The 26136-nt window shown below is 38.4% G+C and overlaps 1 protein-coding gene across 1 annotated transcript; it reads left to right on the top strand.

Annotated features, from left to right (window-relative positions):
* Positions 1-19721: 19721 nt before the first annotated feature.
* LOC142107793 (nicotinamide N-methyltransferase-like) lies at positions 19722-25229 on the top strand. The gene is made up of 3 exons (XM_075191412.1): positions 19722-19905; positions 20702-20909; positions 24728-25229. The coding sequence occupies exons 1-3, from the start codon at positions 19755-19757 to the stop codon at positions 25149-25151; spliced, it is 783 nt and encodes a 260-aa protein (XP_075047513.1). The 5' UTR covers positions 19722-19754; the 3' UTR covers positions 25152-25229.
* Positions 25230-26136: the final 907 nt, after the last annotated feature.

The raw sequence follows: 26136 nt of genomic DNA, 5'->3' as shown, positions 1-26136 counted from the left end.
AATATCTCCCACTAAGTTTCTCTGTGCAGGACTTGTTATTACGATGTGTCACATCTTGTACCTTCTTTCTGTCAAGTGGATAAAATATACAAAGTGGTATAACTGGCAAAAAAAGCACCATCATTTGGTAGTTGACCATGTAATCATGAGCCTGTTTTCCTAAGGGTACTTTGTGATGGTAAATATAAGAATGAATGTTTGGTGGCTATAGAGATCAATGTCCATGTTATGTCCTATCACTCTAGTAACATTTTCTGTCACTATTTGCACACAGTTCACCAAATCCGAAAATTATTATATTCATGTATTCTTTTTATATTGTTAAAATGAAACATTTTCTAAAGGTGGTGTGAAGGTAAGAGTACTGTAACCAATTACAAAAAGATAGGTGCTATCCATGTTTTAATTGAAATATCAATAGAATTGGAACCTATTATAGCACTTGATTTATTGTGAGCTTGTGCTAATAATCCATTAAGGATGGAATTGGAACAGCATGGAATGCCTCCCTAAATGTGATATTTCCATTCATTCATTGTTATTTAAATAACCCTGCTCCTACACAATAAAATCTCAAAGCTAGTCAACCCCACGCTCCACAAAGAACATCCCAAGCATTCCTTAACTCCCATCAGAAGATGGAACCTTTATCCATTCCCATAGACTTTCAAAATTAAAAAAAACACATGTTCATTGAAGCAGATTGGGCAGATTTGTGAGGGACCTGCGCTTTATTCTTCTAAATTACCATTATTGTGCTTGTATTTTCAGTGACCAATGTGAGGACAAAGATATGAGGTTGAAGACGGCAATAAAGCAGATTGTGAAATGTGACATTAAGAAGGAAAATCTCACAGACCCGGTGGTGCTACCACAAGCTGACTGTGTAATCAGTGGAGGGATGCTGGATGCCTGCAGCAAAGACCAAGCTGATTACATCAGAATTCTGAGGAAAATTGTTAAGATGCTGAAACAAAGAGGACATCTGATATTAGTTGGGCTTCTAAATGCAACTTATTTTACAGCTGGGCAGGACAGGTTCCATCTCTTAAAATATGATGAGAATGATATAAGAAAAGTTGTCACTGGAGAAGGGTTTATTATTGATCACTGTAACATTCTCAAAAGAAAGGCAGTGAGTGATCTTACTGATTATGAAGCATTTATAGTCCTATCTGCTCACAGGGATAAGTAGGTCTGGGAAGTAAATGTTTTTGGGAAATAAAACAGAACTTCATATGAATTTTGTAATGTCAAATCTCAATAAAGTAATTTCAGAATACTGTATAACTGAATATTTGTGTTAACATGTCCTTATTGTTTTTAACTCTATTAACCCATCAATCCATTTTTGCAATGTGGAAGATAATAGAATCTCAGATTAAGGTGGTGAATTAGTTGCACATAAGTACAGATGTGCGGCATAAATTTGCACTTGTGTTGTGAGCTGCAAGTATCTGATACTTGCAGATTGTACAGGGAGATCAGGGCCATTCACAGGCAAGTGCAGTACAGTAAGTGCATGGTGTGGTAAGGTAAGCACGCCCTTACGTAAAGATCGGAGTCTACTCAGACAAAGGCCGTTATCAAGCTGATAATGATGATTGTCATATATTTGCCCAAGATACTCATAAAATCTGAACAGTGCAGGGAAAGAGAAGAACTCTAAATAAATAGTTCAATTCTAATTATAGAACAAGTAGCCACACTTAACAGAACCAATTACATTTAATATCTATTCCAGGATGAATGAGGTTCTTTTGGTTTCAAAGAGTTAATGACTCATGACTGCAAGAGCTATTGAAAAGTTTATCTTTATTATTACAATGAGCATAATATAAAAGTGAAATTAAATGAATACTTAGCTTCCAATATCAGAATCTCATTGTGCAACTAACAGTCAATTTCTAGAACTCCTCCATTCACACAAATGCTGCTAGCACATCAGGCACCTTTTTGCATTAAGGTCCAATCATGAGGCGAGAGTCTCTCTGGCTGAATTCCAGCTTTTATACTTCGAGAACAAAGGGTCTTGAAATTTACTTACATTTAAGGGTATGAACCTGATTTTCAGATTCCCTATTGGTACACTACTGATAAGAAAGATACTTTCTTTGCACACATGCAGCAAGCATCTGAGACACCTCCCTAGAAAAATATGTGGAGATGTCTCTACCCAGCCTTTGATCAAACAAGCATTTTACAATGCACAAAGTATGAAAACAACAAAATGGAGCTCAGTGGCCATTTTGATCGGCCTGTCACAATATCTCAATACTTGTATAAAATAAAAATATAAAATAGATAACGCTAATAATATATCTTAGTACTTGATATTATGTAATAAAATAAGATCAACAGACTGGTAATCACAGGGAACAATTAACTTATTCACAAATATTGCTTAATCAAAGATTTGCAGTGTCTGGTCTTCTTAATAGTGTCTACACATAGATTAATTCATCTCATTCATCTGCTCAAATGTATTTAAGAGCCAAAAAAGTCTCCAACAGTTATATATCCCAATGAGTCCCGGGTGTTAGTATGATAAGAGGACCAGATTCATCAAGGTTTGAGAACAGTGGTTTTAAAGTAATAATTTAATATCTTCAGCAAAAGAAACTTTAAGAAAAAAAATTATAACATGTTTATTTACAAAAGAAAAGCTTGCGCTGTGATAATATTATCAGTCTCAATTTCATTCTCTGATATCTCTGGTCATCCACAGACCAGACAGATACTTTTAGTAGCAAGAAAAGCAGGTTGTGTTACAATTTACAAATGTCATATTACAATTGGCTGAGAAGGTATATAGGCGTGTCTTGGCTCCCCTGGATTCAATGGAGACTTTGGAGAAATTCTTGCAAGTCTTTGTTCACCAACTCTGATTAGAAACATCCGTTCTTTGAATTAACTCCTTCATTCCTGTTCATATCCCTCTCATCAGCTCACACGCAAGGATCCAATTGACATAATAAAACCACATCAAATATAAATGATATACTAAAATAAGATAAAACAATGTAAATATTTTCATGTTAATAAATTGGCTCCATCCATAATAAAACATCTTTGACAGTGGTATATTCATATATATTATTCAGCTAAATGCAACTTTAATCAGGAACTCATCTCATCTCATTATCATGTGTTATCATTTTGTGTAAATATCTGCAACATTGTAGCTGTTCTTATACATCTTCAACAGCTCATTTTAGAACATTGACAAGACCTACAAGCTAATATATAGACTCAATGTTATTGCTGACTCAAGTGCAAAGGTTATATCAATTAGAATGAGCACCTACTAGATTCACTATACAGCAGGACAGGATGATGTTTTCAGGAAAAGGCGACCAAAGGAGAGAATTAGGTGATCAAAGTACAAAAAGACCTTTAGGACAAGGATCCATCTGGAGCCACAGAGTGCAACAAGGCACTCTGAAACAAGAAGGAGGAATATCATTGGATTGTGAGTAAACTGTTCCAAATTAGGTGATGAATCTTTCTAACATCACATTGTCTCTTTCAGAAATTTTATATAAATGCATTGCATTTTCTCAAAGTAGATTTTGCAAATGAAATCGTGAAAGGTATTAGGATTATGATTGACCTGGTTAGAGAGAAATGATGAGGTGAAGTTATGTTGACTCAATCAGACATTGAAAACATACTTCATGAAGTTTTAGCAGAAAATGAAGATCTTTAGTGCAATTTCAGGTCTTCCATCGAAAACCTAAGCTGATCTTTCCTTTTTTACAATCATCTTGAAGCCCAGCCATTTAGTCATTTGGTATTGAGAGGCATTGAGTCCTTTCACACTCCACCACATTGGATTACCATCCGACTATCACTGTGTAACACTCCTTGAGGTAGGTGTTAGAATGTTGTGCGGCTTGTACCTGGTCACTGAATGCTCTTCTTTAAATCATGACACGGCAGTGTGACAGAGAACCCTCGGGTCCCCAATACAAGTAGGACACCAAAAAAATTAAGTGACATCAGATTTATTCTGTGGGAACAATTTGTCACTTACCAATGTATGGACAAAGAATAATTAACAACATATACAATGAGTACAGTTTTTTAGTTATTATTATTATTATTATTATTATTATTATGTAACCCCCTGTCACTGTGTGTAGTGTGGGGTGCAAAGGGTACACAGTGCACCTCCTTCTCAAGCCCTGGCTAGCTGATGGGCATGGGTGTAAATGATCAGGGGGTCCCTGCACATGCAGGTGTTTCTTTGTAGTTAGTGGGACACAGGTAATGTCACTTTGGTGCAGTGTAATAGAAGTCACAATAATTTGGGCGCCAGACCATCTCTATAACAAACTCAACTCTTTATTTACACTCTTCCTCCAGCACGATAATCATAATGGTTGCAGCAATAAAGAAATATATGTACAGCTCCTTACTCTCTCCAGCACAGTTCTTAATGAGCAATACGAATATGGTTGCAAATATATCTCATTACTCCTCCTGCACAGTTCTTAATGTTATCCAGATGTTATATAACATAAATCATTGGTCTCTCTTACACTCCATACTCACTGCAGATACCCTTTCTGCAGGGGCACATGCATGGATGCTAATAGGCAGGCAGCCTCTCCTCCATGCAGCTCTGACACACTCTGTGTACCTCTCAACTGCAGCTCACCCCTCCTCTGCGGGGATGATGTCTCCTGTGCTCTGACACGTCACTCTGTGTACTCTCAGCCTCAGGATCTGACACTACAGCTACCAGGCCTCTTGTAGCAGCCCTCACTCCAGGGCCTCTTCCATGCGAAGTGTCCCCCTCTCTCTTGGGTTCTCTATAGTGGCATGGAGTTCTCCCCCTCATCCAGTGCACACATTCCTTGCCCTGGCTCAGTCACCATGCTCAGACTTCCAGGGAATGCTGGGGGAGCCTGGGAGCTTCCACCCCAGGTCCCCAGCTACAACTCTCCTCTTGTGTCTCCCTTCTCAGTTCCTATCCCCCCTTAATGACAGCCCCTCCTTCCTCTCACTTAGTCTCACAGGCTGGGCTGGGTTATCACCATGGTAACCAGTTTATGTAACTTTTCAGAAACTTCTATCTTACCCTCTAGGTGACCCCTCCTCTATTCACTGAGGTAAAGGTTTAACTAAAACACCACTAGGGGGGTGTTACAATTATTATTAATTTTTATTTATAGGGTGCCACTAGGTGTCCGCGGCACCGTACAGGGACAAACGAGATTACAATATGAGGAGAGATGGCACAGAACAGTAAACAATAATCACAATAACTCAGTGAACTCAAGGCACAGCTAGAAGGGTGGGGGAGGAGAGAGGGGAAGGTCAGCCAACAACGCCAACTAGGAGGGAGGGCACAGATGACAGGGAGACCCCCAGGGGGAAGAGGAGGGAGCAAGAGGGGACAAGGGAAGAGGGTCCTCGAGGAGGAAGGCAGGGTAGCTGGCGAGCAGAGTTAAAAATGGTGAAGACAGGAGGAGAGAAATCCCTGCTCAAAGGAGCATACAATCTAAGGGGAGGGGTGGACTGACAGAGAGACACAGGGGAGAGAGGGAGAGACAGAGGAACGGAGGATAAGGACAGGGGAAGGGGAATGAAGGGGAAGAGTCAGAAGAAAAGGTAGGAAGTTAAGTGGGAGACTGGAAAGCTTTAAGAAAAATGTGGGTTTTTAAACACCGTTTGAAACTGGACAGATTAGGGGAAGTTCTGATAAAGGGAGGGAGTTTGTTCCAGTGGAGGAGGGCAGCGCGGGAGAAGTCTTGGATACGCGTGTGGGAGGAGGTGATCAGGGGGGAAGAGAGGCGACAGTCATTGGCCGATCGGAGAGGGCGGGATGGAGCATGAATAGAGAGGAGGGAGGAGATGTAGGGTGCAGTGGAGTTGGCGAGGGCCTTGTCTGTGAGAGTGAGGAGCTTGAAGTTATAAAGTGAGGCTATTCACATAATTTTTTCTCTTAATATAACTCAATGCCAGTTGAATATATGATGTGTTCTTCTTAAAAAGAAAATATATTCACACAAGAAAAATGGAGCAGACCTATGCAATATAAAAGCAAACAAACCACGACTGTAGTCTTCACTGTCACTTTCGCTGTGATATTCCGCTTCCAAATATGTGCGAAACAAATCTTTTGTAGCTGCTGAAATTGCTATATATTATTAGCTTTATCTATCACAATCAGTACTATAGCAGCTTGTGTTGTTTTTTAATAACTCTGTAGTAGTAAGTTTACAGGCATTTTCGAGGTGTTTCTTTAGTCATTTAATATTTGCTTGCAATTAATTAAGCACATTTGATATATGTTTGAACTCAATATTCACTGTCTTTCAGTGTTTTGGCAACATGGTGGCAGTGTCAGCATATGTAATACCCTGCTGCTATGGTGGGCATCAGCGGTCTCCTGGTAAGATTCCATTGAAGTCCAAACTTTCTGGTCTACTGGCAGGGAAGTCCAACTCTTCTTGAAGGGATCTCTAATAAATACTGAAGAGGCCATTAAACTAAATATCCCAATAACTTTGGTAGATCAGTTCCATTCTCCATGCTAAGAGACCAGCTAAAATAATAAAGCACTCGTCACATTTTTTTCGTACAAGGTCTGTTTGACCAACTCAAGGACAAATATAGAGTGAGAGATCTCCCTGTCCGTGCGTCAAGTGCGTAAATGTCAAATAGAGAATCTTCAAACATCTATTTTCTCTCACCTGGGTCACTGAAGAAGACTGTTCTGTCTACATGAGTTCAAATAAAGATTTCCCTCAACCTTTAAGTTTTCAGAATTAGTTTTTTTCTTTTTCATTTTTTTCTATTTGGGTTATTGTGCTTATTTAAATTTAATTTAAATTAAATATGTTTTCATTAAACTGCATCTCAGAGAGACTTGAAAGAAGGCAGACTTATCTGACACAAACATTCTCCACTAATTTGAAAGCTGATAAAATACCTGGAGAGGAACCTTTATCCCTAGAGGCCTAAGGAATTTTTAAATTCTGATCCCATAAGAATTATATTATATTTAATTATAAATTGAATAATATTTTACATGGGTGCTTTATACCACTGATGAATTAAATGAAAAATAGAAAAAAACTTTTTTAAGAAAGGTTCTATCTTCACATCATTCCAGAATATCTTTTGGAAACTACTTTCAAGGAAGATTAAAATCCCATTGCTACCTAGCTGTACAGCTATATATATACCTTATTGTGAAAATTCCTCTTTGTATTAAAGGTTTTGTTGGCTGATTATAAAACATCTGATAGGCTCAGTTCACATGAAATGAAAGTTTATTTTCCCATCAACATTTAATGTTTCCAGAAAGTCTTTTACAGTGCCAGTCTTCCATCCTTCTAGAGTAGTTTCATTGTTTACTGGTGCAACAGCATCAAATTTCTACTATCCGCTTAAATATGAATTATGGAAGGGATGGTAGTCTAAATAAAAATGCTTTACTATCTTGCTAGACTGTGATAATTCATTTACAAATTGATTAATTTCTTTACGACTCTTTTACCTTATTAGTCATTTCCAGACTGCAAATAATTGATTGGCATTTTGGACATATTCTGGTTTGGGGTCATTCTTGTATTTGTAAGTACTTAATCTCAGTGCTGTCTTTAAGACCCATACAGTTAGCCTCGTCTAAGTGTCCCTCCTTTCTTCCGCTAAAGTACCTTACTCTTGCTGGTATTTTCAGTGAGAAAGGATCTGAAACGTTGCCACATCATCTGCTATTAAGGGGACAATGTGATGACCCAGCGCGTATATAATGTAGAACCCTTCGCAAGAAAACATTATACAGCTGCTGGGTCCTCACAGGGGGGCTTGTCCTCAAAATTGAGCAGAAGTTGCTTCATTTTTCTTAAAAACTCATTTATGTTGCTGCCTGAAATTGTCCAAAGCGTACATTGAAATGTTTTCCACTGTATACAGTATAATGCAGAAGATACCAGAAAATGAGTCAATGCTAAAACAACGTTTTTGCCCGAGGAGGTAAGTCCCACACAAGACATATGACATGTAGCCTGTTGGTGTATCAACAACAGTCTGGCCTGATATTATTTGTGTATATATTTGTACTACATATATTATAACGAAATATACTTAAATATTTCTCCATTTAATTAGAAAATAAAATGCTATTTTAAAAACAGATACTATGGTAATTTATTGTACATTAGGAGATCATGTTTCCATCACCTGCATTCCCATGACTGACTCATGAAGATAAATCGTCATGTGATGATAATGATGTTCCTGCTGCTGACTAATTTAAATAGCTGGATCCTGGTAAATATAAAAAGTATTCCTGGAACAGTCAAGAACAACAGAGACAAAGACGAGAGAGTCAGCCTGTCTGTGATACAATATTACAAGATGGATTCTACGTGCCATAAGTTCTATCATGTGGACGACTTTGATTCTAGAGCATTTCTAGATACTTATTTTTCAGATGATCCAGAAATGGTCTTTGGAGATGACGCATTGAAATCTCCAATGGAGAAACTTCACCACATCTTCAAAGCAGGTATGTATACTATACTTTATCTTACTGCTAAGGTTAAATAACTACTTTTATTAGATGCCTTTTGCTCAAGCGGTTTTTATGCAGTGAGATGTAACACTTGGAAAAGAAGCAACTATTAGATAATGAAAGGAGCCACTTAGGGCCTCAGTACATTAAAAGTGTAAGTTTAGTATAAGGGACAATTATTTATGTTTAGTTGTGAATAAAGTTTGTGTCAGTTCTCTTGTCCCTATAATATGTCACATATTACATGGGGAGCTTATAGAATATCTACCTAATAATCCTCTTGGGTACTGTATGTCTGCATACCACTTCTCTAGATAGGTGTTATCTTTTACAATCAATATTAGGATCTGACCCTCCACATCCAGCTGTACCATTATCATTGCATTGGTTTTGTCACGTTTAGTATTACATAGTATTGCAGGCTTATCGACATGTGTAATATATATAGCTATGGTATTGTTTAATTTTTTATATGCACCATTGTAATCAGTGATGATATTTCATTTGACAGTTCTATGAGAATTCATAGTGTTCATACACCCATTATACTTACTGCTGGGGACTGTAAATCAATCTTTGAATGTTTTGGTGGAAGTGGTGGTCCCAGATACCCCATTTAAGGTTTTATGTCATATAAATCTGGTTGTATGTTTAAGAGATTACATTTCTCGTACAGTGAAGCCTTGTGATGCTGTTGTGTATCCATAACATCACATTACAGACCGATGTGTAGAACAGATGTTACATAACATATTGCACTTTATAATCACTGGAATCTTACCCTGCAGGACATATTAAGGGGGAAACTTTGATTGATATCAATATGGGTCCTACGGTTCACTTTCTCTATTCAGCCTGTGAATTTTTCAAACACATCTATATACTGAGATTTACTGACAAATGCGTCATGGAACTGAACCGATGGCTGAACACATGCACAGGAGCGTTTCAGTGGAATCACACATCAACATATGTTACAGCATTAGAAGGAAACAGGTATATAAGCTAAAATGCAGTTTTTTTAATGACAAAATTGTAATTACATGAAACACTTGAAATACATTTAAAAGTGTTGGGTTTTTTTTTAAAAAAAGTGTCTTTTACAAATAAAAGAATCATTTTTAAAAACATAAAAGAGTTTTCCTGCAAAAAAATGTATTACAGTAAACAATTCTTTATATGAAGGTTACAAACCTGTCAAAAAACACCCCCCATCCCCAAACCCAGATAGCTTCACCCTATACTAGATATTCCATGATATTGTTTCGGCAGAGATACCGTTTCAGAAATATGCTTTTGATTATAGTGAGATCTCAGCGAGAGGCAATCCTCACAAATCCAACTATAGTCTAAGTGATTGGAGAAATCTGAAATGTATCTAAATATCAGACAACACATCAAATTTCAAATAGATGCTGATTAACCAAAAATCCATCTAGTAATTTACACCCCCATTTACAAAGCTTGTGTGACCAGCAAATAATGTGTTCTGGAACACCACTTCTCTGCATATATTTTCTATATCTCCCAACTCCAACAATCTCTGTATAGATTACAGCAATATGTAAATAATTATATAAACAGTTCCCATACACAGAGCACTGTGGAAATTTTGTACAAAATAAAGAAATAATACAAATCCCCAAAATACTCATCCAGCCCCTGTCCTAGGCAGCCTTGGCTTGACTCCACTATACCAAGGTGATCATAAGCATGGGGACCACTGTGTGCCTTGTCCACAGGCTAACAGCCCTATGCTTAAAATCAATGGGGTTCTCTCCTGCACAGCGAAGTTTCAAATAGCTCAAAACTGGAATAAAATCAGCCCCCCTCACGTCAGGAGGTAATTATTAGCATCTGGTTCATATCCCGGATAGAGTACATCACCAGCCTCCAAAACATCTAGGTGGCCTCCTTTCATAAAATTTTGGATGCCAGGTATTCGCACCACTCTACTTCCCTGCCCGGCCTAATGTAAAAACACTCCTTGTCCTACCGCAGTCCCTCTCCCATCCCTTTATCCCCTCTTGCACGCTCCCTTCCTAATTTTCCCTACATCCCGCCCATATTATTGTAACATGGTAACACTCTCAAGATTGCGCACAAGGCGCGGGTCATTGGTGGCTTTTTGCTTTATGTCAGATCACTGGACTAGTCAGGAACATTTCCCTATATTGGCCTGTTGTGTCGCTCCAGTCTGTGTTATTGTGCTATATGTACCTTGACTGTACAATACTTTGTATTGCTACACCTGTTTGTTTTCATCTTTATGTTACTTTAAAACTTTTACAAATAAAGAGATTTTAAAAAAAATACTAGGGCTTGTGAGGGCCATAGGGACTGACAGGAACGGGATCATTGATGTGACAACTTTGTCACAGTGTAACAGACAGAGATTCAGTGGTGTATCCACCATGATGGGTGCAAGACGTGCAATTCACATTTTCCCATAAGTCAAAGGGCCCCCATACCTACCTCTTGGCTTAGAGGACCTCCCAGTACCCAGGATTATGTTGGCATGGGATGAGGAGGGCACTGGTCTGGCTGTCCCATGGTTATTAGAGCCAGAATGGCCCGTAAAAGGCTAGACCTGACATTGGGGTCCTCACTGGTGCCTGGCTTCTCCCTGTCACCATTTTAAATGTGCAGCTGCTTATAGCAGAGATCAACTCCCCATCTCGACTGGCTCTGCTCCCTGACTTTAGGGCAAATTGATTAAGCTGAAAGAGACAGTGCACAGCTAGTCAGGACAAAGGGTTGATTCACTTCTTGTCCTTCATGATGTGGATGGTCCACCATTCCCTCTGCTCCTTCATTTCACTCTGTCCCCCCTCCCTCAAGCTTCTCACCTTTCCTCCCCCTCTGCCCCCTCTCCCCCTTGGGGCTAGTCCTCCCTCCACTCAGAGACACTGCAGGAGGGGTCTGCCTCCCACAGCAATCGCCTGTTGGGCAGCCTAGCAGTTAAGTGTGGTGGTGGGTTGTCAATGTACAGAAGTAGGGAGTATTAATTCAACTTAATGATTATGTAGTGGACATAATATTGTAATGTGGGGTTCATGAGGGCTAATAATATAACGTTTTGGTTAAAATGCATTGTGGGGTCTCAAATGTGCTGGCTCATAATTTAATGACAGGGTTTTTTGGGGGGAAGAGGCATAATTATTTAATGTGGGAGTTAGTTATTTAATGTCATTGCTGATTGGGGGAGGGAGGCCTAGACTATTCACCTGTTCTCAGCTTTCATGAAGGTAGAAAGCCTTTTCTGAACAAGGCCAATCTCCACAATCTTTAAGATTCCCAGGAAAACAATAAATATTTCCCTAAATGTGACCTTTCTATCCATTCATTCTTATTTAAATAATCCTGTCTGACACAATGGAATCTCATAGCTTGTTAACCCCACTCTCAACAAGGAACATCCCGAACATCCCACATCTCCCATCAGAAGTTGGAACCTTTATTCACTTCTCATATTCCTCTCATGCCGCTCCTCCTCTGCCTCCCCTCTCTGCCTTGCCCTACACTGGCTTCCCTTCCCCTACAGAATCCTTTTCAAACTCCTCACCAACATTTACAAGGCTCTCTCCCACTCTATTGCCCCTTATATCTCTAGCCTCCTCTCCATTCACACACCTGCCCACTCCCTGCTCTCGGCCAATGACCGCCGCCTCTCCTCCACTCTTATCACCTCTTCCCACTCCAGAATCCAAGACTTTTCTCGTGCAACTCTCCCTTCTCTGGAACGACCTCCCTCTCTCCATCCGTCTCTCTCCTACTCTGTGCTCCTTCAAACGTGCACTCAAAACTCACCTCTTCTCAAAGCCTACCAACCATCTACTTAACCCCCATCTCCTCCCTTCAGCTCATCCTCCCTTCTCTCCCCTTGCCTCAACTGGCTCGTCTTGTGCCTGGTCTGTTTACCCTCCCTTAGGATGTAAGCTCGTATGAGCAGGGCCCTCTCCCCTCCTGTCTCCATACCTAGTCTTGCGATCCGTCTTTACTGCATATGACTGCCCAGAGTTTCTGAAGTATTGGTACTTTTTATTTATTGTTCTGTAAGGTTTCACTCTGTATAGTCTACTGTTAGTACTGTGTGCGGCGCTGCGGATACCTTGTGGCGGCTAGCAAATAAATGATAATAATAATGATAGACTTTCAAAACTAAAAACCAATGTTCAACAAGACTGGGCACATTTGTGAAGAAACCACACTTCCATAGTTTCATAATTAATCCTTATTGTGTTTGTATTTTTCAGTGGCCAATGAGAGGACAAAGAGATAAGGTTGCAGACAGCAATAAAGCAGATAAAAGATAGCTGCTATCCATGTCTTAATTGAAATATCAATAGAATTTGAATCTATTATAGCACTTGATATATTGTGAGCTTGTGCTAATAAACCATTAAGGATGGAATTGGAACAGCATAGAATGCCTCCCAAATGTGATCTTTCCACCCATTCGTTGTTATTTAAATAACCCTGCCCCTGCACAATGAAATCTCAAAGCTAGTCAACCCCCCGCTCAACAAGGAACATCCCAAGCATTCCATATCTCCCATCAGATGATGGAACCTTTATCCATTCCCATAGACTTTCAAAATTAAAAAAAACACATGTTCATTGAACCAGATTGGGCACATTTGTGAGGGACCTGTGCTTTATTCTTGTAAATTACCATTATTGTGTTTGTATTTTCAGTGACCAATGTGAGGACAAAGAAATGAGGTTGAAAACGGCAATAAAACAGATCGTGAAATGTGACATTAAGAAGGAAAATCTCACAGACTCGGTGGTGTTACCACAAGCCGACTGTGTAATCAGTGCAGGGATACTAGATTCCAGCAGCAAAGACCTAGCTGATTACATTAGAAATCTGAGGAAAATTGCTAAATTGATAAAACCCGAAGGACACCTGATATTACTTGGACTTTTAAATGCAACTTATTTGACAGCTGGGCAGGACAGGTTCCATGTCTTAAAATATGATGAGAACGATATAAGAAAAGTTGTCACTGAAGAAGGGTTTATTATTGATCATTGTGATGTTGTCAAAAGAAAGGCAGTGAGTGATCTTAGTGACTATGACGCAATTATAGTCCTCTCAGCTCACAGAGAGAAGTAGGTCTGGGAAGATAATTAAAGTGGGAAATATAACAGATCTTCATATGAATTTCCCAATGTCAAACCTCAATAAAGTAATTTCAGAATACTGTATAACTGAATATTTGTGTTAACGTGTCCTTATTGATATTAACTCTATTAACCCATCAGTCCATTTTTGCAATTTGAAAGATAATAGAGTCTCAGATTAAGGTGGTGATTTAGTTGCACATAAGTACAGTTGTGCGGCATAATATTGCACTTGTGTTTTGAGCTGCAAGTATCTGATACTTGCAGATTGTACAGGGGGATCAGGGCCATTCACAGGCAAGTGCAGTACAACAAGTGCATGGTGTGGCAAGGTAAGCACGCCCTTACGTAAAGATCGGAGTCTACTCAGACAAAGGCCTTTATCAAGCTGATGATGATGATTGCTATATAAATAGCTGGTGATGATGATGATGATGATGATAATATGCACATATGTAAATTGGCATTTTTTCCGTTCATCTCTAAATCACCATCTAATTTGTGATCTATGGGTGAGTCTGACAGCCCACCAAGGATCACTGTTGTCATTCACTCCGCGGACTCACTCTAGCATATCCTTATCATTTTCCCATCCTCTTAACTTATTTACACAGATGGGGAATAATGCCAAAGAGGATTTGTGGGAAAGTTAAGACTTTGTGTGGTTGGAGTTTAAGAAAACGCTCGACAGTACTGGTTGAATAACTGGGACAAATTACAATGCCAATCTTTCAAAATCATTCTCTGATTTATCACATACATTTACAGCAAGGCCACATCTCTTTCTGGTAGGCCAAACAACTTTGATTTCTATAAGTCTGCACTGTGCCATGAGATTTGGGAATGGAGGGTATGGTTTAACTTTAACAACACTGGCTGTCAGCCATCATATTTATGACATTCAGTAAAATAAGTCAAATTTTAAATGACAGTTAAAAAAAAGTGTTCTTCAGTAAAGTATGTTATAACGGGGAGCAGACTATCTCTGCCATTTAGGCCCCGATTGTGAATAACTCACATCGGTCCAAGCCTAAGGTTCCAAGTGTAACGAAACAACACTCTGCTCACTTCATTCATTATTATTGTTTTAGTGTTTTATATAGTAGTAAGCTATCATTTACATGAACATTTAGCCAAGGACTGAATCAGAGCTGAATGACTTGTATGTATCATTATTTTATACAGATGGGATACGGTGTATGGGTTATTTGCCAGAACAGTAAAAAGAGACCAATCCAGGCCTGGTGGAATCTCTGATCCAGCTCTTATTAAAGACCCTGATTCGGCTCAACCGGTGGCATGAGCTATATGTCCTCTAGTGTCTCCAAAACATCCTTGACAACAAACTTACAGAATCTTGAAAGAGACATAAGGACACTATAGTAAAGCCTGAGAATTGTGCCCACTGGCTTTTTTGTAATGGAGATATGTCTAAAAATCAGCTAGATGCACCTAAGAACATTTTTCAACTATAGAAATAATCACTGCTGCTGTTCACATAGGTAAATTGCCAACCCCAACATAAATCTTAAAAATACTCATAAAATCTGAACAGTGCAGAAAAAGAAAGAAAGATCTATATATACAGAAGTAATTAAAAGCACAAGTAACCACACTCAACAGAACCAATTTTGTTAAAAAATGATATTTATTATCTCAATACTTTTGCAAAATAAAATAAAACTTAAAAACAGATGGACACTAATAATAAATGATATGATGTAATAAAATAAGAACAACAGACTGGTAATCACAGGGAACAATTATTTTTTTTCACAAATATTACTTAATCAAAGATATTCAGCATCTGGCCTTCTTAATACTGTCTACACATAGATTAAGTCATCTGCTCAATAGTATTTAGGAGCCAAAAATGTCTCCAACAGTTATATATCCCAATGAGTCCCGGGTGATAGTATGATTAAATGACCAGATTCATCAAGGTTTGGGAACAGTGGTATATTTATATAAATTATTCAGCTAAATGCAACTTTCATCAGGAACGCATCTCATCTCATTATCATCTGTTATCATTTTGTGTAAATACCCGCAACACTGTAGCTGTTCTTATACATCTTCAACAGTTTATTTTAGAACATTAACAAGATCTACAAGCTAATATATAGACTCAATTTTATTGGTGACTCAAGTGTTACTGTAGATATGTTTACTTGTCCCGTGTTTGTTGTGTAACTTTTAATGTCTGCTTATGTTGTTCGATAAATATTAGATCTGCTGGTATTATCACAAGACTCTCCTATGGATCCCGACTTTCACAAGCACTATAATGTACATCATTTTTAAGGCCTTTTTGGGTGTGGCTTACCCGACAGGCCTTGTTAGATCTACTTCCCTATACACGGGGGGGAGTGCATGTGTTTTTAAATGCATTTTAATTGTGTTTGAAGCATATAGGTCAGGGTAGGACCTGCATAAAATGAGGTACCCTTTATGCTGGGGTGCAGGCTTAAATGTTTTGATCAACATATGAACCAATGCCTCATGTTTTAGTTTTTCTAGATACACACAGACATGCAGTGGGACAAGTGCTAACCAAAAATGTATTTTTGTCTTGTATAAATATAAGGCATTTATATTACCATACAGCTGATATCATGTATAATATGGGAGCACAGACTTATTTCTTCTCTGATTTTGTCCTGAATAAAAAATGGATTAAACTAATATCCAATATAACATTTTTGTAGAAACTTTGTAAGGTAATTGAACATATCAATTAAAATCTCATTAAATGACACATTATCCCTTTCCATTGCACTTCCTTTGAGTGTATATGCAATGCTGCAATCTTAATTAAAACAATATAAGAAGTCAGTGATCGTGAGAAAATTTTGAGAGATATCAAGAATTATCAATAAAATGTAGCTTTTCTCTTCAGGAACAGAGATAAGAGCCAATCCCTTAACTGTGTCGTTGTATCCAAAAGTTATATCAATTAGAATAAACATGCACCTACTAGATTCACTATACAGCAGGACAGGATGATGTTTTCAGGAAAAGTTGACCAAAGGAGAGAATTAGGTGATCAAAGCACAAAAAGACCTTTAGGACAAGGATCCAATTGGAGTGCAACAAGGCACTCCGAAACAAGAAGGAGAAATATCATTGGATTGTGAGTAACATCTTCCAAATTACGTGATGAATCTTTCTAACATCACATTGTCCCTTACAGAAATTTTATGTAAATGCATTGCATTTTCCCCTTGTAGATTTTGCAAATGAAATCGTAAATTGTATTAGGATCATGGTTGACCTGGTTAGAGAGAAAGGATGAGGTGAAGTTATGTTGACTGAATCAGACATTGAAAATATACTTCATGAAGTTTTAGAAAAAAATGTAGATCTTTAGTGCAATTTCAGGTCTTCCATCCAAAACCTAAGCTGATCTTTCCTTTTTTACAACCATCTTGAAGCCCAGCCATTTAGACATTTGGGGCTAGATTAACTAAGCTGCGAGTTTGAAAAAGTGGGGATGTTGCCTATAACAACCAATCAGATTCTAGCTATCATTTTGTAGAAGGTACTAAATAAATGACAGCTAGAATCTGATTGGTTGCTATAGGCAACATCCCCACTTTTTCAAACCCGCAGCTTAGTAAATCTTAGTAAATCTAGCCCTTGGTTTTTAGAGATATTGAGTCCTTTCATTTTTAGACTCAGCATAAAAATCACACTCCACCACATAGGATCACCATCCAACTATCACTGTGTAACACTCCTTGAGGTAGGTGTTAGAATGTCGTGCGGCTTGTACCTGGTCTCTGGATGCTCTTCTCTAAATCATGACACGGCAGTGGGACAGAGAACCCTCGGGTCCCCAATAAAAGTAGGACACCAAACAAATTAAGAGGCGTCAGATTTATTCTGTGGGAAAAATATGTCACTTAAAAATGTATGGACAAAAGAATAATTAACAACATATACAATATGAGTACAGGTTTTTAGTTATAAAGCAATACTATTCACATATATCTTAATATAACTCAATGCCAGTTGAATATATGATGTGTTCTTCTTAAAAAGAAAATATATTTATACAAGAAAAATGGAGCAGACCTATGCAATATAAAAGCAAACACACCACAAATGTAGTCTTCACTGTCACTTTCGCTGTGATATTCCGCTTCTAAATATGTGCGAAGCAAATCTTTTGTAGCTGCTGAAATTGCTATATATTATTAGCTTTATCTATCCCAATCAGTACTTTAGTGGATTGTGTTGCAAGGTCTCTTTAATAACTCTGTAGTAGTAAGTTTACAGGCATTTCGGAGGTGTTATTTTAGTCATTTAGTATTGCAATTAATTAGGCACATTTAATATAAGTTTGAACTCAATGGTCACTGTCCAAGTCTTCTTGAAGGGATCTCTGATGAACACTGAAGAGGCCATTAAACTAAATATCCCAATAACTTTGGTAGATCAGTTCCATTCCCTTGCTCAGAGACCAGCTGAAATAATAAAGCACTCGTATCATTTTTTTGTACAAGGTCTGTCTGAACAACTTAAGGACAAATATAGAGTGAGAGATCTCCTTGTCCATGCGTCAAGTTCGTAAATGTCAAATAGAGAATCTTCAAACATCTGTTTTCTCTCACCTGGGTCACTGAAGAAGACTGTTGTGTCTGCATGAGTTCAACTAAAACTTTTCTGTTGGGGTTATTGTGCTGCTAAGTTCATGTTGATTTATTTGGGATAAATAATTATGTTTTCATTAAACTGCATCTCAGAGAGTCTTGAAAGAAGTCAGACTTATCTGACACAAACATTCTGCACTAATTTGAATGCTGATGAAATACCTGGAGAGGAACCTTTATCCCTAGAGGCCTAAGGATTTTTTTAAATCTAACTTCATAAGAATTATATTATATTTAATTATAAATCGAATAATATATACCTTATTGTGAAAATTCCTCTTTGTACTAAAGGCTTTGTTGGCTGATTTCGAAACATCTGATCAGCTCAGTCTGCATGAGTTTAAAGTTTATTTTCCCATCAACCTTTAATGTTTCCAGAAAGTCTTTTACAGTTCCAGTCTTTCATCATTCTAGAGTAGTTTCATTGTTTACTGGTGCCACAGTATCAAATTTCTACTTTCCGCTTAAATATGAATTACGGAAGGGATGGTAGTCTAAATAAAAATGCTTTTGTATCTTGCTAGACTGTGATAATTCATTTACAAATTGATTAATTTCTTTACGACTCTTTTATCTTATAGGTCATTTCCAGACTGCAAATAATTGATTGGTATTTTGGACATATTCTGGCTTGGGGTCATTCTTGTATTGTAATAACTTAATCTCAGTGATGTGTGTAAGACCCATACAGTTAGCCGCGTCTAAGTATCACGCCTTTCTCCCGCTAAACTACCTTACTGTTGCTGGTGTTTTCATTGAGGAAGGATCAGAAGCTTTGCCACATCATTTGATATTTAGGGGACAATGTGAGAACCCAGCGCGTATATAATGTAGAACCCTTCGCAAAAAAACATTATACAGCTGCTGGGTCCTCACAGGGGGGCTTGTCCTCAAAATTGAGCAGAAGTTGCTTCATTTTTCTTAAAAACTCATTTATGTTGCTGCCTGAAATTTTCCAAAGCGTACCTTGAAATGTTTTCCCCTGTATACAGTATAATGCAGAAGATACCAGAAAATGAGTCAATGCTAAAACAACGTTTTTGCCCGAGGAGGTAAGTCCCACACAAGCCATATGACATGTAGCCTGTTGGTGTATCAACAACAGTCTGGCCTGATATTATTTGTGTATATATTTGTACTACATACATTATAATGAAATATACTTAAATGTTTCTCCATTTAATTAGAAAATAAAATGTTATTTTAAAAACAGATACTATGGTAATTTATTGTACATAAGGAGATCATGTTACCATCACCTGCATTCCCATGATTGACTCATGAAGATAAATCGTCATGTGATGATAATGATGTTCCTGCTGCTGACAAATTTAAATAGCTGGATCCGGGTACATATAAAAAGTATTCCTGGAACAGTCAAGTACAACAGAGACAAAGACGAGAGAGTCAGCCGGTCTGTGATACAATATTACAAGATGGATTCTACGTGCCATAAGTTCTATCATGTGGACGACTTTGATTCTAGAGCATTTCTCGATACTTATTTTTCAGATAAACCAGAAATGGTCTTTGGAGATGACGCATTGAAATCTCCAATGGAGAAACTTCACCACATCTTCAAAGCAGGTATGTATACTATACTTTATCTTACTGCTACGGTTAAATAACTATTTTTATTAGATGCCTTTTGCTAAAGCGGTTTTTATGCAGTGAAATGTAACACTTGGAAAAGAAGCAACTATTAGATAATGAAAGGAGCCACTTAGGGCCTCAGTACATTAAAAGTGTAAGTTTAGTATAAGGGACAATTATTTATGTTTAGTTGTGAATAAAGTTTGTGTCAGTTCTCTTGTCCCTATAATATGTCACAGATTACATGGGGAGCTTATAGAATATCTACCTAATAATCCTCTTGGGTACTGTACGTCTGCATACCACTTCTATAGATAGGTGTTATCTTTTACAATCAATATTAGGATCTGACCCTCCACATCCAGCTGTACCATTATCATTGCATTGGTTTTGTCACGTTTAATATTACATGGTATTGCAGGCTTATCGACATGTGTAATATGGTATTGTTTAATTCTTCATATCCACCATTGTAATCATTGATGATATTTCATTTAACAGTTCTATGAGAATCCATTGCATTCATACAACCATTATACTTACTGCTGGGGACTGTAAATCAATCTTTGAATGTTTTGGTGGAAGTGGTGGTCCCAGATACCCCATTTAAGGTTTTATGTGGTATAAATCCGGTTGTATGTATAAGAGTTTACATTATTCATACAGTGAAGCTGTAACAGGAGCCTTGTGATGCTGTTGTGTATCCATAACATCACGGTTCAGACTGATGTGTAGAACAAATGTTACATAACATATTGCACTTTATAATCACTGGAATCTTACCCTGCAGGTCATATTAAGGGCGAAACTGTCATTGACATCAGTATCGGTCCTACGGTTCACTATCTCTATTCAGCCTGTGAATTTTTCAAACACATCTATGTACTGAGGTTTACTGACAAATGCATCATGGAACTGAACCGATGGCTGAACACACGCACAGGAGCGTTTCAGTGGAATCACGCATCAACATATATTACAGCATTAGAAGGAAACAGGTATATAAGCTAAAATGCAGTTTTTATAATGACAAAATTATCATTACATGAAATACTTGAAACACATTTAAAAGTGATGGGGTTTTTTTTTTTTTAAAAAAAAGTGTCTTTTACAAATAAAAGAATCATTTTTAAAAACATAAAAGAGTTTTCCTGCATAAAAATGTATTACAGTAAACAATTCTTTATATGAAGGTTAAAAACCTGTCAAAAAACACCCCCCCTCCCCAAACCCAGATAGCTTCACCATATACTAGATATTCCATGATATTGTTTGGGCAGAGATACCATTTCAGAATTAGGCTTTTGATTATAGTGAGATCTCAGCGAGAGGAAATCATCACAAATCCAACTATAGTCTAAGTGATTGGAGAAATCTGAAATGTATCTAAATATCAGACAACACATCAAATTTCAAATAGATGCTGATTAACCAAAAATCCATGTAGTAATTTACACCCCCATTTACAAAGCTTGTGTGACCAGCAACTAATGTGTTCTGGAACACCACTTCTCTGCATATATTTTTTATGTCTCCCAACTCCAACAATCTCTGTATAGATTACAGTTAATATGTAAATAATTATATAAACATTTCCCATACACAGAGCACTGTGGAAATTTTGTATAAAATAAAGAAATAATAAAAATCCCCAAAATACTCATCCAGCCCCTGTCCTAGGCAGCCTTGGCTTGACTCCACTATACCAAGGTGACCATAAGCATGGGGACCCCTGTGTGCCTTGTCCACAGGCTAACAGCCCTATGCTTAAAATCAATGGGGTTCTCTCCTGCACAGAGAAGTTTCAAATAGCTCAAAACTGGATCAGCCCTGCCTCATGTCAGAAGGTAATTATTAGCATCTGGTTCATATCCCGGATAGAGTACATCACCAGCCTCCAAAACATCTAGGTGGCCTCCTTTCATAAAATTTTGGATGCCAGGTATTCGCACCACTCTACTACCCTGCCTACTGTAAAACCACTCCTTATCCTACCGCAGTCCCTCTCCCATCCCTTTATCCCCTCTGGCACGCTCCCTTCCTAATTTTCCCTACATTTCGCCCATATTATTGTAACATGGTAACACTCTCAAGATTGCGCCCAAGGCGCGGGTCATTCGTGGCATTTTGCTTCACGTCAGATCACTGGACTAGTCAGGAACATTTCCCTATATTTGCCTTTTGTGTCGCTCCAGTCTGTGTTATTGTGCTATATGTACCTTGACTGTACAATTCTTTGTATTGCTACACCTGTTTGTTTTCATCTTTATGTTACTTTAAAACTTTTGCAAATAAAGAGATTTAAAAAAAAATACTCGGGGTTGTGAGGGCCATAGTGACTGACAGGAACGGGATCACTGATGTGACAACTTTGTCGCAGTGTAACAGACAGAGATTCAGTGGTGTATCCACCATGATGGGTGCAAGACGTGCAATTCACATTTTCACATAAGTCAAAGGGTCCCCATACCTACCCCTTGGCTTAGAGGACCTCCCAGTACCCAGGATTGTGTTGGCATGGGATGAGGAGGGCACTGGTCTGGCTGTCCCATGGTTATTAGAGCCAGAATGGCCCGTAAAAGGCTAGACCTGACATTGGGGTCCTCATTGGTGCCTGGCTCCTCCCTGTCACTTTTTTAAATGTGCTGCTGCTTATAGCAGAGATCAACTCCCCATCTCGACTGGCTCTGCTCCCTGACTTTAGGGCAAATTGGTTAAGCTGAAAGAGACAGTGCACAGCTAGTCAGGACAGAGGGTTGATTCACTGATTGTCCTTCATGATGTGGATGGTCCACCATTCCCTCTGCTCCTCCATTTCACTCTGTCCCCCCTCCCTCAAGCTTCTCACCTTTCCTCCCCCTCTGCCCCCTCTCCCCCTTGGGGCTAGTCCTCCCTCCACTCAGAGACACTGCAGGAGGGGTCTGCCTCCCACAGCAATCGCCTGTTGGGCAGCCTAGCAGTTAAGTGTGGTGGTGGGTTGTCAATGTACAGAAGTAGGGAGTATTAATGCAACTTAATGATTATGTAGTGGACATAATATTGTAATGTGGGGTTCATGAGGGCTAATAATATAATGTTTTGGTTAAAATGCATTGTGGGGTCTCTATCAAATGTGCTGGCTCATAATTTAATGACAGGGTTTTTTGGGGGGAAGAGGCATAATTATTTAATGTGGGAGTTAGTTATTTAATGTCATTGCTGATTGGGGGAGGGAGGCCTAGACTATTCACCTGTTCTCAGCTTTCATGAAGTTAAATAGCCTTTTCTGAACAGGGCCTTAACATTCCAGGATCCAGGCAAGACACCAGCAGCACATAGTCAAGGCTGAAAGAACAGGTAGAAAAGATTTATAATTTATTAGGTGGTCAATATTTGTAGGTAGTATGTACTGCGGACTACGTGCATGCTGGAGCTTATAGTTCTACAAGCACTAGCATGCAAGAATAGTCATGAGCTGTCAGTGCATGCTGGCAATTGTAGTGCTACTAGTGCTTGCACTAGATTTTCATTTTTTCCCTGATATCCACGAGGGAGGGGTACCAGGAGGACTTCAGTGCTACTCAGCATGTGGCCGGACAGCTCTTGGTGCTGGGGTCCAATGATTTCTTTGGGCTTACCCCTAGAGGACTATGAGGGATACTGAGTCTTGTGTAAAATGTTTCATTTTTGTTTTGTTTGATTGATTGATTTGAACTATTTTGCACGTGTGAGCCACGTATTTTATTTTTTTTAATAAAAACCGTTTGTTTGCTATATGATTTAGTACATGGGATGGTATGTATACCTCCCATGTATAAAAATTGTGATGGAAATTTTAAACTGTGTGCTTTAAACTTTGTGCTTTAAAACCATGCGGTTTGGCCTTTAGTAAATGCTCGGTTTTTGAAAGCTGGTGTGAAGGGAAGTGTGCTGTAGCCAATGGCAAACTTAATTGTAATAAGAAAAAAATACAATTGGAATATCTTATAGCACTCTATTTATCATGAGCTTGTGCTAATAAACCACTAAGGATTATTTGAACAGCAAAAATTACAGATCTTCACTTTTTTTTTTTTATTGCAAAGCTTCAATTAAAGATTCAAGCCCATTTTCCACTCCTTGGACCTTCCCCAGGGATAGGAAAATTCTACCACTTTTCCAGGGCTGTTGGTCCATCTGAAAATGCCCATGAGGGAAATATTAAAATGTCACTTTAAATTCCAACTTGCTACAACTTTAGGATCACCCCTATTATTGATATCAAGTTGTATTGCTAGGTTTAGTTTAAATTTTTGTCTCAAATTAATTCTGAGAGTGAGGGGATAATGGGCCTGTCTTTGTTTGATCGGACACATTTTTATTTCATTGGTTGAAGTGCCCCTAAAGATGTGGGTTTTCATATAAAGTAAACTTAGATAGTGGAATGGGGGCCCCGATGAAAGCGTAGGACAAAGCCCAATCTCCACAATCTTTAAGATTCCCAGGAAAACAATAAATATTTCCCTAAATGTGACCTTTCCATCCATTCATTCTTATTTAAATAATACTCCCTGACACAATGGAATCTCATAGTTTGTCAACCCCACTCTCAACAAGGAACATCCCGAACATCCCGAACATCCCACATCTCCCATCAGAAGTTGGAACCTTTATTCACTTCTCATCTTCCTCTCATGCTGCTCCTCCTCTGCCTCCCCTCTCTGCCTTGCCCTACACTGGCTTCCCTTCCCCTACAGAATCCTTTTCAAACTCCTCCAAACTGAACCAGATTGGGCACATTTGTGAGGGACCTGTTCTTTATTCTTGTAAATTACCATTATTGTGTTTGTATTTTCAGTGACCAATGTGAGGACAAAGAAATGAGGTTGAAGACGGCAATAAAACAGATCGTGAAATGTGACATTAAGAAGGAAAATCTCACAGACTCGGTGGTGCTACCACAAGCCGACTGTGTAATCAGTGCAGCGATACTGGATGCCTGCAGCAAAGACCAAGCTGATTACATCAGAATTCTGAGGAAAATTGCTAAGTTGATAAAACCCGAAGGACACCTGATATTACTTGGACTTTTAAATGCAACTTATTTGACAGCTGGGTCGGACAGGTTCCATGTCTTAAAATATGATGAGAACGATATAAGAAAAGTTGTCACTAAAGAAGGGTTTATTATTGATCATTGTGATGTTGTCAAAAGAAAGGCAGTGAGTGATCTTAGTGACTATGAGGCAGTTATAGTCCTCTCAGCTCACAGAGAGAAGTAGGTCTGGGAAGATAATTAAAGTGGGAAATATAACAGATCTTCATATGAATTTCCCAATGTCAAACCTCAATAAAGTAATTTCAGAATACTGTATAACTGAATATTTGTGTTAACGTGTCCTTAGTGATATTAACTCTATTAACCCATCAGTCCATTTTTGCAATTTGAAAGATAATAGAGTCTCAGATTAAGGTGGTGATTTAGTTGCACATAAGTACAGATGTGCGGCATAATATTGCATTTGTGTTTTGAGCTGCAAGTATCTGATACTTGCAGATTGTACAGGGGGATCAGGGCCATTCACAGGCAAGTGCAGTACAGCAAGTGCATGGTGTGGCAAGGTAAGCACGTCCTTACGTAAAGATCGGAGTCTACTCAGACAAAGGCCGTTATCAAGCTGATGATGATGATTGCTGTATAAATAGCTGGTGATGATGATGATAATATGCACATATGTAAATTGGCATTTTTTCCGTTCATCTCTAAATCATCATCTAATTTGTGATCTATGGATGAGTCTGACAGCCCACCAAGGATCACTGTTGTCATTCACTCCGTGGACTCACTCTAGCATATCCTTATCATTTTCCCATCCTCTTAACTTATTGACACAGATGGGGAATAATGCCAAAGAGGATTTGTGGGAAAGTTGGGACTTTGTGTGGTTGGAGTTTAAGAAAACGCTCGACAGTACTGGTTGAATAATTGGGACAAATTACAACGCCAATCTTTCAAAATCATTCCCTGATTTATCACATACATTTACAGCAAGGCCACATCTCTTTCTGGTAGGCCAAACAACTTTGATTTCTATAAGTCTGCACTGTGCCATGAGATTTGGGAATGGAGTGTATGTTTTAACTTTAACAACCCTGGCTGTCAGCCATCATATTTATGACATTCAGTAAAATAAGTCAAATTTTAAATGACAGTTAAAAAAAAGTGTTCTTCAGTAAAGTATGTTATAACAGGGAGCAGACTGTCTC

This window comes from Mixophyes fleayi, chromosome 11 (genome assembly GCF_038048845.1).
Source record: "Mixophyes fleayi isolate aMixFle1 chromosome 11, aMixFle1.hap1, whole genome shotgun sequence".
In the NCBI taxonomy this organism is placed as follows: Eukaryota; Metazoa; Chordata; class Amphibia; order Anura; family Limnodynastidae; genus Mixophyes; species Mixophyes fleayi.
Note: the sequence above shows the minus strand (reverse complement) of the source record. Positions and strands in the feature narration are given on the sequence as shown.

What these genes read in the sequence shown, in the direction of transcription:
- LOC142107793 (XM_075191412.1), top strand. Translation starts at nt 19,755, where the DNA reads ATGGATTCTACGTGCCATAAGTTCTATCATGTGGACGACTTTGATTCT. An exon ending in TCACCACATCTTCAAAGCAG is followed by an intron (nt 19,906 to 20,701) that starts GTATGTATACTA and finishes CTTACCCTGCAG; the next exon opens with GTCATATTAAGGGCGAAACT. An exon ending in ACAGCATTAGAAGGAAACAG is followed by an intron (nt 20,910 to 24,727) that starts GTATATAAGCTA and finishes TTGTATTTTCAG; the next exon opens with TGACCAATGTGAGGACAAAG.